The sequence below is a fragment of the Neofelis nebulosa genome, chromosome 7 (genome assembly GCF_028018385.1).
Source record: "Neofelis nebulosa isolate mNeoNeb1 chromosome 7, mNeoNeb1.pri, whole genome shotgun sequence".
NCBI classification, from domain to species: Eukaryota; Metazoa; Chordata; class Mammalia; order Carnivora; family Felidae; genus Neofelis; species Neofelis nebulosa.
This window is the reverse complement of record NC_080788.1, coordinates 48,516,208-48,529,790: the sequence shown is the minus strand read 5'-3', so window position 1 is coordinate 48,529,790 and position 13,583 is coordinate 48,516,208. Positions and strand designations below refer to the sequence as shown.

The following is a 13,583-nucleotide window of genomic DNA, read 5'->3' as shown; positions in this document are numbered from 1 at the left end:
TGAGATTCTCAGTCTGACAACCCTTAAGAAACTGAATGCTGCCAACTACCATGAGAACTTGGAAGCAGATACGACTCCAGTCAAGCTTCAGATGAGATCACAACCTCAGAGTCCACACCCTGAAAGTAGCTTCATAAGAACCTGAAGCAGAGGATCCAGCTAAGTCATGACCTGACTCCCAACCCACAGAAACTGTGAGACAATATGTGTGGTTTTACACCATGAAGTCTGTGATATTACTGATACACGAAAATAAATAATATACTATGGCTTGTCATGCTTTCAAGTAAAAGTAGTCTTCTCTATTTTTAGAAAGTGGGTAGTTTAGCTCACAACTGAATCACATAAGTGCTTTTCCTTAAGATAATCATCAAACTTTGGAAACAATAGTGCTTTCGCATACTATTTCATCACACAAAATATTTTTAAAAGACACATAGAAAGGTAGAGATTTAACAAAATTAATAACATTTCATCAAGGAAATTGAGCAAGAATATTTTTTATTGGGAGTGCACAGTGGGGACGAATATAAAAAGTACTCATACAGCTTGGTACCACTGTCTTGATTTATACTAAGGCACCAGCAGTTTACCCACCATTACTTCTTCATCATCGGTGCATATGTCAACACAGTGGAAAAGGCAAATCATGTCTTTGTATTATCATGAGAATAGTGTTGACTCTCAAAACCCATGGAAGAGTCTCAGAGGAACCCCAGGGACTGAAGACTATACTTTGAAAACTGCTACACTAAGGCAATGGTTCCATTTTAAGTATATATTAAGTATACACACATACACACACGCACATACCAATATGTACATATGTATACAAATACATAGAAACTATGGGTTAGTCTGGATTGAAATTCTAGATCTACCATTTGCCATCTGTGTGACCTTAAATGAATTATTTAACCTCTGTGAGCCTCAATTTCCTCAACTATAAAACAGGAAAAATAATAATAGTGCCTCTTCACAGGGTCGTTTAAGAATTAAATGATTAATTTATGTATAGCATTTACAACAAAGCCTCATAAATATTACAAATATTAACTATTACCATTAACTATTACTTTTTGTTAAGAATTTTTTAACTGAACTAAATTATGAAGGTATATTTTCAGAATAAAAAGCTACAATGTCCTCTCAAAAGTTTTCCAATTAAGAACTAAGAACATTTGACCCAGTTTACAATTTTTGCCATTATGCAATATTCGTAATACTTTTATTCATGTTTTATTATCACAAATTCCAATACCTTACTATTTAAGTGTGTTACCTGACTCAGGAACAGACTACATCGGTAGTTCCTTCCAATATTACTCCGGATACTGGCTGAGCTATCATATAGATAGTGACATTCCTGATGCTGATTATGCTTCTATTGGATGACTACCCACGACAATCCAGAATTTTAATTGGCATTGTTTATACTGATAAATAATATCCAATGTATCCCTGAGCTGTGTAGTTTTAGAAACACTTACAGGTTTAGACAAAGGCTGAACAATCACAGAACTATCTGAAGATCTAGATTCAGGATGAAAATTTACAGGCGAGGCAGCCACTGGATTTGATGCTGGGTTCGTGTAGTGTTGATTTGTAGGCTTGAATGCAGCAGTAATACCTGTATTTTAAAATTAAACAGTGCATTGAATATATTTTGATATAATCAATGATGTCAAAATACTTCACTTTAAAATAAAATACTAAAATAATACTGTACCTCGACTGAGTGCACCATTCTTTATTCCCCTTGAATATGAGCTGGGGTTTACTCTATTCAAAATATCTACAAAAAATTATAGTGATTTTAAAATTCATTATTTGAATAAAACAGAAATCATGAATTGAAACAATCAAATAGATTCCCAGAAGAAGTATATAAGTTATCACTGATTTAAGAATACAGTTAATTTTGGGGTACCTGGTGACTCAGTCGGTTAAGTGTCCAACTTTAGCTCAGGTAATGATCTCATCAGTCCTAAGTTCGAGCCCTGCATCGGGCTCTGTGTTGACAGCTCAGAGCCTGGAGACCATTTTGGATTCTGTGTCTCCCTCTCTGTCTGCCCCTCACCCAGTTGTGCTCTGTCTCTCAAAAATTTTTGTCTCTCAAAAATAAACATTAAAAAATATATATGATTAATTTTAAACATATAGATCTTTATCTACCAAAGAAACAAGATTACTAGCCTTGTTTTATAGAATAAGAATAAACTTTCTAATTGTAACTCAAAATCTAAAAGCCAGAAGTAAAAGATTAATAAATCTGACTACATATAAGTCAAACTTTCTAAAGTTTCTTTTATGGTAAAGAAAAGGTCCACATAATAAAAATCTTCCAAAAATATATGTATATGCAGTCTATAATTAGCATATGTATCTTTCTTTGAGTGATGACTCAGGATCCTACCACTCAAAATCAAACCTTATCCAACCTCCATATCCCACTCACACCTCTAGAAGCCTTGGAAGTGTTATTATAAGGGATTTCATTGGATTATCTGTAGCATTACTTTTGAGTTGGTTTTTTTTTCAATGTATTTATTTTGAGAGAGACAGAGAAAGCCCAAGCTGGGGAGGAACATAGAGAGAATCCCAAGCAGGCTCCACGCTCAAAGTGTACCCTGACACAGGGCTCGATCTCACAACTGTGAGATCATGCCTGAACCAAAATCAAGAGTCAGACACTTAACTGACTGAGACACCCAGTTGCCCCTACTCTGAAGAATTCTGAAAGGGAAAAACTAGCAGAGATTGCAGACTAAAACAACTTACAGTTTATCAGGGTATCTTATAACTTAAGGGGTTTCAAATCTACCAGTATACCTGAAGTCAATCTGAGCCTAATTTAACTTTCAGGATCACTTGAAAGTTCCTGATTCTGACATGTGTGTTACCTCTGTAACTTCTAGATTTTTTGGTAATCAAGCTAAAATTGGAAGAGTGGGGATTTGCCAAAACCTGCTGGTCAGGAAAAGGTAAAAGCACAAACAGTACCAAACCTCATAAAAATTTCCTTTTTACCTCACAGTAAAAAAAGAACCAGATCACATAAAATAACTCTATAAAGTAAAGGGCCACACAAAAGTAGAGTTGTTTTCTGATAATGGCAATGCAGTACTGTATATCTAACTACAAATGTCTTACAGAATAAAAACCTGTTCAAACAACCTGACACCATTTTCATTCAGAAATTTAAGATTATTACTCCAACCATCAAAGAACTATTGGCTGAAGTACTTTTTAGTGGCTGTATTCTACAAAACACAAGTTTTTACCCTCCTACCTAGCAGTTCTATATAAACACTTGACTCATATTCCACATACTAAAATATCTTATGGCTTATACCTTAACAACAATAAATTCATTTAAATTCTGCATCTTAACAGTCCAGAAGAGAATTTCTACTGGGGTCAATCTCCTTTTGGAAAGAATTATTCTAAAACTAATATACATTGTTCTAGTTGAATACTGTTATCAGTCATCCCTAACTGGTATAAATTCAACCTGACCTTAACCGTCATGTTTTCAGTAACAGAATTTGAGTAACTATTTTATAATATGGTAATATTCCAAGGAACTTATGTCCTTATAAAGCAGTTCACAAATTTTCCCATTAGAAACAATATTTTATAAAACTTGGCTTCACTACAAGTAAATGCTTACTTGAAATTGCTGGTTTTGAACTTGATATCTCTCCAACAAAGATTGGCTCATCATCATCATCATCCTCAACCTCTTTTACTTTCTTCTGCCATGGTTCCAACTCTTCTTCTTCACATTCCATAAAGAGTTCTGCCATTTTTGAATTATCTAATTTCCAAAAGGAGAGAAGCAAACCTTATTTTCAAAAAGAAAAATACACTTTTAAAAATTCATAGTATATTTAAAATCTACTTTAATCATCCTAATAGCAATGTAACTTGATATTTGTACATAGTGCATGGCAGCAAGTGAGAAACTCAGAGCTCACTCTCTAAGATACAAACCAATTTAGACAGATAATGGTTGACAGTAGTAGTTATTTCATGGAAAAGTCAAAATGAGTTCTAGTCATATGCCTGGAATATAATTTTATCTACAAAAGGACCGTACCTAACCATTATCGGAAGGAGGGGGGGATATTAACAAATGGGAAATAAACTAAGACTAGGAGGTATCTCCTGGGAGATATACTTAGTAAAACTAAACCAAATTCAGGAATTCTAGACACAAAGCAGTGATGAGATGCTAGACTAAAATAAGGGAACAAGGTGAGACTTATTCCATTCGGGGCAAATTAGACCATTTCTCACCTAAAGAAACAGACCAAAGAATATGCAGTAAATATGAATATACACCATCCTATAAGTTCTGACCAAGAACAGAACTCCTACGAAGCATTTTAATACTTCACTCTTAAATATTAATGGACAATCAATAAGCACCAGAAAGTTTAGGAAAATCTCCTGTCTTTTAGAACAAATCAATAAAAAAGATAAAGAATCCTAAGGAAAAGAAATAATGCAGAGAGCAAGAAAAATATTAAAGAAAATATAATTTGCATCTTTAGAGATATTCGATAAGAAAGAATGTTATAAAAAGTAATATTCACAAAACAAAAAATAAGATTAAAAATATGATAGGAGCTCCTGGGTGGGTCAGTCGGTTAAGCATTCCACTCTCGATTTCAGCTCTGGTCATGACCTAGCAGTTCCTGGGATTGAGCCCTGAGCTGGACTTTGCACTCATGACCTGCGCAGAAATCAAGAGATGGACACTTAACCAACTGAGCCCATGCAAGCGTCCCTGGACTATCTGACTTTTTAAACTATCTGCATATATTGATTGCTTTAAGCTAAGATGGAGAAAAAAGAAGAGGAGGAAGAGGGGAAAGAAGGGAAACAGTACTGAAGGCCTAAACTTATATCCCAACTAGATATAAGTGGTGCTTAACTGATACACAGAATGAGATGGGTGGTGGTCTACAAAACAAACAAACAAAAAAACCCTCCAGAGTTCTGGCTTTGACAATAATATATTTCATTTATCATTTAAATATAGTCATTTCTAAAGGTAATTTTTTATTATATTAAAGTAATGCCACTTCTACTTTTGACTCAAAATTAGGATAATGCTCTACCAGGTCTTAAAACATACTAACTGAAACAATTCTTTGATGGCATACAAAAGAAATACCTTAACAAATTAAGAACCATTATTTTATAAATTTTTAAATTTTTTCCTTTCTATAAAAGTATGTCACAAATCATTTCCTGTCTTAACATTATTTAAATGTTAATAGTCCACCTACCAAAAAAAAGAAGGCCTTTCCATTTTCACAAAGGTCATAAACATATTAATTGATCCCTTTATTTTCTAAACTATAATGTTTTATTAGCTACATAGAGTTCTTCAAGTAAAGTAACTAAAAATATTACTATATGTCCAAGACCAAACTGAACTCTTTGAGTGTATTTCCCTCTACACACTAGACAGGCAGTAAGCACATAGTATATAATAATCTATGGCTAGGAAACTAAGTGAAGTTAGGCAATGCCTAGCTTTTAAAAATTAGGGAAACATTGTAAATGGATAATAAAAGTTTCCAGTTAGTATATGTTATGGGCTAAATTGTGTTTCTCTAATATTCATGCATTAAAGTCCTCACCATCAGTACCTCACAATCTTAATGTGTTTGGAGACAGGGTCTTTAAGAGATAATGAGGTGAAAATGAAGTTATCAGGGTGGGTGCTAATCCAGTATGACTGATGTCCTTAAAAGAAGAGATCATGGGGCACCTGGGTGGCTCAGTCGGTTAAACGGCCAACTTCGGCTCAGGTCATGATTTCTCAGTCCGTGAGTTTGAGCCCCGCGTCGGGCTCTGTGCTGACAGAGCCTGGAGCCTGTTTCAGATTCTGTGTCCCCCCTCTCTCTGACCCCCCCCCCCCCGTTTATGCTCTGTCTCTGTCTCAAAAATAAATAAACGTTTAAAAAAAGAAGAAGAAGAGATCAGGACACGGATGAAGGACATGCTTGAAGGTAAAACCATCCAAAGACACAGGAAGCATATGGCCATCTCTAAGCCAAGGAGAGAGACGTGATACAGATCCTTCCCTTATGGCCCTCAAAAGGAATCAAATCTGCCAACACCTTGAACTTGTACTTCTAGACCCTAGAACTGTGAGAAATTCTGAAATAAAGTTCTGTTGTTTAAGCCATCCAGTCTATGATACTTCATTATGGAAGCCCAAGCAAACTAATACAGAAGACAAAGATCTTCTTCATTCTTCTTAACAGGGTAGTGCCATTGTCAATACATTCAGGATACATTGTTGAGAAAAAAAATTTTTAAGACACATAACATCTTTACATTTTTATAAATAATTATATTTTTGTCTATGCATAGAAAAAATATAGGTAATTATATACACCAAACTAGCAGTTATCACTGAGCATAAGAAAAAAACTTCATTTCTACTTTACTCACGTTTTAATTTACATCATTTTTTATGTGAGCATGTTACTCCAATAAATTTATGTTTTTCTGTCTTTAAGAAAATGTGCCTACCCTTCCTTCTTTCTACTGAAGCAAATTTATCAGTACAAAAGCCACGTATACTATTATCAGTCGTGGCAGCAACACTTACTTTTTGGCTGAAAAGGGTTGTCGCCCATCAAGTTGCAGAGTTGACTTTCTGTAAATTGTCACCTGAGTACTGACACATGATATCAGTCAATTTTATGAGTCACTTTAAGTAATGCCAAATATTGAAACATGAAACTTGGGGTTCAGAAATTCTTGGATCTAATTTTGATCTCAAAACTCACCATGTGATTACAGACAAGACAGCAATTTGTATCTGTTTTCCTTCCTATAAAATAAAGATACCTAGTATTAGAGTGGATCTCATTAAATTAAGTGTACACATATTTAATCTTTTTTCCTATAAAAAGCTCAATTTTTAAGTTTGATATGTCTGACTTTTACTTACAACTCACTTTACATAATTGGTTCATTCAAGAATTTAGTAATAAAAATGGTAATTCTCTTAAGTACTTACTACTTGAAGAAGTCTGAATTATTAAAAATAATGTTTTTAATCTTTTTGTAAAAATGAGTAATCACCTCATAACGTATTGTTTTAGTAAGTCTGAATTTTCAAATGCTAAGTGATACTAATCTTTAACTGTTACTTATTCACGTTTCAGGTGTAAGTGTAATTACTTCCATAAGAAAACATAACTTTAAATAAATTGTATTTTTCTTATTTTTTATCAAAAGAATTTAAAAATAAAGAAATTAATTAGATATATTTCAGTGTAGATTAATTCATCCAAAAATAACTACTCATTGGGGCACCTGACTGGCTCAGTCACAAGAGCATGTGACCCTTGATCTCAGGGTTGTGGGTTCAAGCCCCAAGTTGGATGTAGAGATTACTTAAAAAAATAAACTTGGGGCGCCTGGGTGGCTCAGTCGGTTAAGCATCCGACTTCAGCTCGGGTCATGATCTCATGGTTCGTGGGTTTGAGCCCCACATCGGGCTCTGTGCTGACAGCTCAGAGCCTGGAGCCTGTTTCAGATTCTGTGTCTCCCTCTTTCTATGCCCCTCCCCAACTCATGTTCTTTCTCCCTCTGTCTCAAAAATAAATAAGCATTAAAAAAAAAAAAATTAAAAAAAATAAACTTAAAAAACATAAGTACTCATAGCCTTCATTTTTTTTAAGTTTATTTATTTTTGAAAAAGAGCGCAAGTGAGGGTGAGACAGAGGGAGAGAGAGAGAGAGAGAGAGAGAGAGAGAGAGAGAATTGCACGCAGGCTCCACATTGCCAGCGCAGAGCGCAACGTGAGGTTTGAACTTAGAATGATGAGATCATCACCTGAGCTGAAATCAAGAGTCAGACACTTAACCAACTGAGCCACCCAGGCACCCCTTAATTCAGTCATTTAAATAGTTATAGCTTATCTCTAAACAGTATCACTATTACAAATATGTCAAGGAAATATATACATAACAATTTTTGCTCATGTTAAGGACCTACTGTTACCAAGAATACAGAATATTTCTTAAGTGCCACAATTACACAGCTTATGAGACTCATATATATTTTTTATTTGAGTAGTTATAATTATATTGGGTCATACATAATGGTTATATTAAATATTACATAGTTGACACATAGATATTTTGCTAAGTGACCATACAAATATCTCTTACCAAAATTCTGTAATTAGTATCCAATTTACAAATATTCAATTAATGAATGACTTGTCTATATGAATAAGACATCCAGTGCCTATTATGACAGAGATGACTTTAAGATAACCTACTTCAAAAGCCTGAGGACCATAGTAGCCTACTATAAAGTTGTAAGTCCTCAGATGAAACTTGAATCATAAATTCAGCCTAAAGCTGCCCTGTGATATACAGTAGCCACTAGCCACATGTGACAATTTAAGTTTAAATTAATTAAAATTAAATAAAATGTAAAATTCAGTTTCTCAGTTTTACTAGCCACATGTCAAATGCTCAAGGCCACATGTGGCTGGTCGCTACTATATCGGACAGTGCAGCTACAGAACCTTACAATTAGACAACACTGGACTAACAAATCATTGCCATATTTTGTTCCGTTAATGAACAAACACTTTCATGGATTCTTTTGTCATCTCAGCCACTGAAGCATGCCAAAACTACCATTATAAAAACCTCTCAGGTCACACTGCAGAATTTTGGTGTAAGGCATGGAATTCTATGAAGGATTAAGTCAGCTGTCACTGAAATGGAATATCCAGCAAAGATATGCAGTGTGGATCTCAAAGTTCCCAAACATTTCTAATAGCTTCTACAGCTCAGACTTAGCCCCAAAATAGCCAGAAAAAAGAGAATACTCTACTTCAGCTACAGACTCATTTCATGCCAAGTTTAATACACTTGTTTCTATGAAGAAAAAAATGAATTCCAATTAACTGACTTATCAAAGACTTTTTAGAAAATGATTCATTCACTGTTGGGAGACTGCTAATATAAATAATTTTAATTCCTATTTCACTATTTTTTGTTTCAGATTTTATATATCCAAAATTAAGCTATATCTTAAATAATTTTTTCTACAAATTTAAAAAAATCAGTAAAAATGTAGGTCTACATTCTTAATTGAAAAATTTGCTTTTAGCCACTGATAGCTGTCACCTGATGCAATGTCACTGTGTTGAATGAAAGTAAAGCATTTGATCTGGTACATAAGCACACAGTATGACACAGGTGTGCTATGTACTAGATATAGTTCAATTTACTTTCTGATAAAAGATTAATTCCACAAACCCCAACTGTAGAGTCCACACATTAAAAAAGAGCTTTAGGCTAAAAGCCAGAAGAGGCAAGTTATAGCCCCCAGCACTACTACAACTTGCAGTCAAATCACCTTGTAATTTTGGGTCTCAGTTCTTAGTTCAACTAATAATCTCTATGGCTTAATTCAGCTCTCTGCTGTATACTGTGTACTTTAAACATTTATTAACAGTAAACAGTAAAACATGGTGAAGAATGAATGCCACATTCAAATTCTGACTCAACCATTTATTATCTGTACAACCTTGGGCAAATTACTCTCTGTGCCTTGCTTTACTTTATACATGCAACTTATTTCATGAAGTTACAGTGAAGATCAAATTAGATAACACACATAAAGTACACAGCTCTCTGCCTGGCACACAGAAATCATTCAATAAATCTTAACCATTTTTAACTCTTGGCTTAATCACATTCTGAAAAACTCTAAGAACAGATTACAATTTTGTTATTACACTAGAATTTTCAAGATATCAGCTGAGCATTTAGAAATTATTTTGTTTTTAGATCTTTATTACATTATTTCTTTCGCACGATGAAATGTTAGCTTTATAAGTATACCTTCTAGAATGCAGCTGTCAAATCTATCCTACCATATTTTCATCTTTTTAAGAAAGAAACATAAACTAGTGAAAACACACATAACAATTTTAAACCCTCATATAAACATAACACACATACCTACCATTCATCAATACTGTTAAAATATATACTACCTGTCTCATAGGTTAAAACAGTATCTAATTAAAAAATACCAACATATAAAAATTAACATTACGATAAAGTACCTGATATCATATCCATTAAAAAACACTTTCATTTTACATGCAACACTGTATTTTAATTTCTAAAAAAAAATCCTTTTAAAAATGAGTAAGGGGCACCTGGTGGCTCAGTCAGTTACACATCTGGCTTCGGCTTAGGTCATGATCTCATGATGAGTTCAAGCCCCACCTGCGTGGGGTACTCTGCCTCTCTCTCTGCTCCCCACCTCCCACACTCTCAAAAGCAAAGAAACAAACAAACAAACAAACAAACAGTAAAACCCTTAAAAAAAAAAAATGAGTAGGTACCAAGTTAAATAAAAAAAAGAATGTGAGGAATATGGTGAATGGTTAAGTTTTCTATCTCCCCAGGCCCCAAAAGTCAGTTATTCAATAAAATAACCCGAGAAACCACATCATAAAATTAATGCTTTCTTCTCATCATAAAAATAATGTTTTAATAGGGAGTTTGCATTCCTAATCAAGAAATTAGCAACAGTAAAACCAGATAGAATTAACATAAAAGGGAAAATACAAAACCAAAATATAATGATTTTAAATAATGAAAATTTGTATTCAAAATAAGTACAGCATATATATGTTCAACCAACTCATAAATTTTATCTAAGATTAACAAGCTAGCTGTAATCAAAACCACACTGAGATATCACCTCACGCCAGTCAGAACGGCTAAAATGAACAAATCAGGAGACTATAGATGCTGGAGAGGATGTGGAGAAATGGGAACCCTTTTGCACTGTTGGTGGGAATGCAAACTGGTGCAGCCACTCTGGAAAACAGTGCGGAGGTTCCTCAAAAAATTAAAAATAGATCTACCCTATGACCCAGCAATAGTACTGCTAGGAAATTTACCCAAGGGATACAGGAGTGCTGATGCATAGGGGCACTTGTACCCCAATGTTTATAGCAGCACTCTCAACAATAGCCAAATTATGGAAAGAGCCTAAATGTCCATCAACTGATGAATGGATAAAGAAGTTGTGGTTTATATACACAATGGAATACTACTTGGCAATGAGAAAGAATGAAATATGGCCTTTTATAGCAACGTGGATAGAACTGGAGAGTGTTATGCTAAGTGAAATAAGTCATACAGAGAAAGACAGATACCATATGTTTTTACTCTTATGTGGATCCTGAGAAACTTGACAGAAGACCATGGGGGAGGAGAAGGGGATAAAAAAAGAAAGGGAGGGAGGAAAACTATAAGAGACTCTTAAAGACTGAGAATAAACTGAGGGTTGATGGGGGTGGGAGGGTGGGGAAAGTGGGTGATGGGCATTGAGGAGGGCACCTGTTGGGATGAGCACTGGGTGTTGTATGGAAACCAATTTGACAATAAATTTTATAAAAAAAAAAAAAAAAAAAAAAAGCTAGCTGTAAGAAACACTAATAAACCTTTAACAATTTTACTTATACACTTGGAAGTGTTTTTCAGTGGAGTAATTTGGATGACACAGGGTCACTGGTACACTGTTCAGAAAAGTTTGATCTGTCACTCTTTCCTCCTCACAAATTTCCCAAAAAATCAAGTATTCAAATCATTCCACTGACTTTAAAGCTTTGGTTTATGTTCTATATCATTTTATAAACAATTCTTAGTCTTTGTCACTAATAGCATACTGAAATGGAGGTCTATATTTTTAGAATTCTAATCCCAAATTAATAGAGCTTCAACGATTCAAAGTGTGTTCTTAACTATGAGTAGCAATCTATTATTTCCAACCCTTGTTTTGTGATCTCTCAAGAATTTCCAACTATCTCAAGGAGATTACAAAAAAACTCATTTTAACGTTCATTACCTTAAAAGCATACACAATCTTTTGAGGACAGAGAGTCATTTTAAAAATTTCATTTTATAGTACCTTAATATCCATCACCTATTGATTCCACTGTAGAAATTAATTGTAACAAGGTTAGAAAACAGAGAATGATGTCTACCTTGGCATACATCACACAAATACAAACCTTAAAGCGTAAGCAATAAACCCTGTATAATTGAAAAAGACCCACAAGTGAAATCTGATTTCATAAAATTCAGGTGTTTAAATATGAGGTTTTATAAAGAAATTAACTTAGTAAATTTATTTACTAACATTAAGCAGATGAAACAAAATTTTAAATCAGTATTTTCTCCTTTTATGCCTATTTTTTAAAATGCTTTATTGTTAGAAAACTAAGTACCTTTTTGTAGAATCAGCCCAGTTTATCAGTCCAGTCTGTTAAAAACCACAGACTTATTTCTGAAAAAGGTACATTTCAATCACATAAAATGTACAATCAGAAACATCTGACCACTAGCAACTAAAATACTACAGACAAAATACTGAGAGATCATAGAAACTTTAGAAGCTATGTCATCAAATTTTAACCAATTTCTGAAAGACAGTTATTTTTATTTTAAGTAGAATAATGTCTTTTGAAAATGGTCACTCCAAGTATATGAGAAAAGGTCTCCATAAGGGGAGAATATGGATACACTGTTTTATTTTTTAAATAAACTAAATATTTCAAATGTCATTTTAAAAAAGGATTATACATGCAGGAATCTTAACAGTGAACAAGCAAAGAGACAATGGAAAGGGTTGGGACTCAGCCTTGGCTGGAGTTCCAGGAAAGGAAAGGAAAGGAAAGGACAGGAGAGGAGGGGAGGGGAGGGGAGGGGAGGGGAGGGAAGGATTCCATGCAGAAGAAATAACATGTGGAAAAGATCTATGGCACAGCAAATATGAAAAACAGAAAAGAAACCAGTGTGAATGGAAAAGAAAATCAAGGGGGTATATGGTAGAAGGTAAGACAGAAGTCAACCGCAGCATCCTAGAGATCATATTAGGAATCTTGTCCGTAATCTAAGACCAATGGAAAGCCAAAAAGGGGATTTTAAACAAGAACTGGTATAATCAGATTTGTAATACAGTGTCAAAATAACAGAATTTGAGTCTAAAATCAAAGAGACGGTAGTTTTATTCTATTCTGTCCTAATCATCCCCACTGGGAATACAGTGAGTATACTGGCTAGGATGCTTTCACCTATAAGTAACAGAAAACCCAATTCAAACTGGCTTATGCAAAAGAGAATTTTTAGCACATTTACAGAACTAAATACAGGTGCAATTTAAACAATGACTTACAAAGTTGGCTTTTCTATCTCTGCTCCTTGACTTCACTTCCTCTATGTTGTTTCTACCTTCAGAAGAGGTTTCCCACTATGAATCTCTCCAACTTAACACCTTCCAAGATTCAAGTCCAAGACTCTAATAAGAGGGTTAGCTCTGATTGGAGTTGACTGGTTTGACTGGTTTAAGTCATATGCCCTTCCTGAAGCCAATCACTATTGCTAAGGACTTGTAATAGGTTTAGTCCTAGATCACATACTACCCCTGGTACCAGAGCCACAACAACAACAACTAAGATAAAAATTGGTTCCCCAAAGGAAAATTAAGGTATCTGTTAC

The 13,583-nt window shown here is 34.3% G+C and overlaps 1 protein-coding gene across 14 annotated transcripts in view; it reads right to left on the bottom strand.

Annotated features, from left to right (window-relative positions):
* ZNF280D (zinc finger protein 280D) overlaps positions 1–13,583 on the bottom strand; it is a 320,006-nt gene that overhangs the window by 123,453 nt on the left and 182,970 nt on the right. For 9 of the 14 annotated variants that reach the window (XR_009264122.1, XM_058737626.1, XM_058737625.1 and 6 more), the window contains 5 exons: positions 6,819–6,862; positions 6,638–6,706; positions 3,674–3,820; positions 1,730–1,795; positions 1,491–1,630 (listed from right to left, as the gene is read on the bottom strand). Coding sequence is in view for 13 of the 14 variants with exons in the window: in XM_058737626.1 (XP_058593609.1) it covers positions 1,491–1,630; positions 1,730–1,795; positions 3,674–3,820; positions 6,638–6,665 (381 nt within the window). In the remaining variant the exon portion in view is untranslated. Of the gene's footprint in view, positions 1–1,490; positions 1,631–1,729; positions 1,796–3,673; positions 3,821–6,637; positions 6,707–6,818; positions 6,863–11,931; positions 11,951–13,583 lie in introns of those variants that run through there. The other 5 variants (XM_058737630.1, XM_058737629.1, XM_058737632.1 and 2 more) reach the window with 3 other exon arrangements.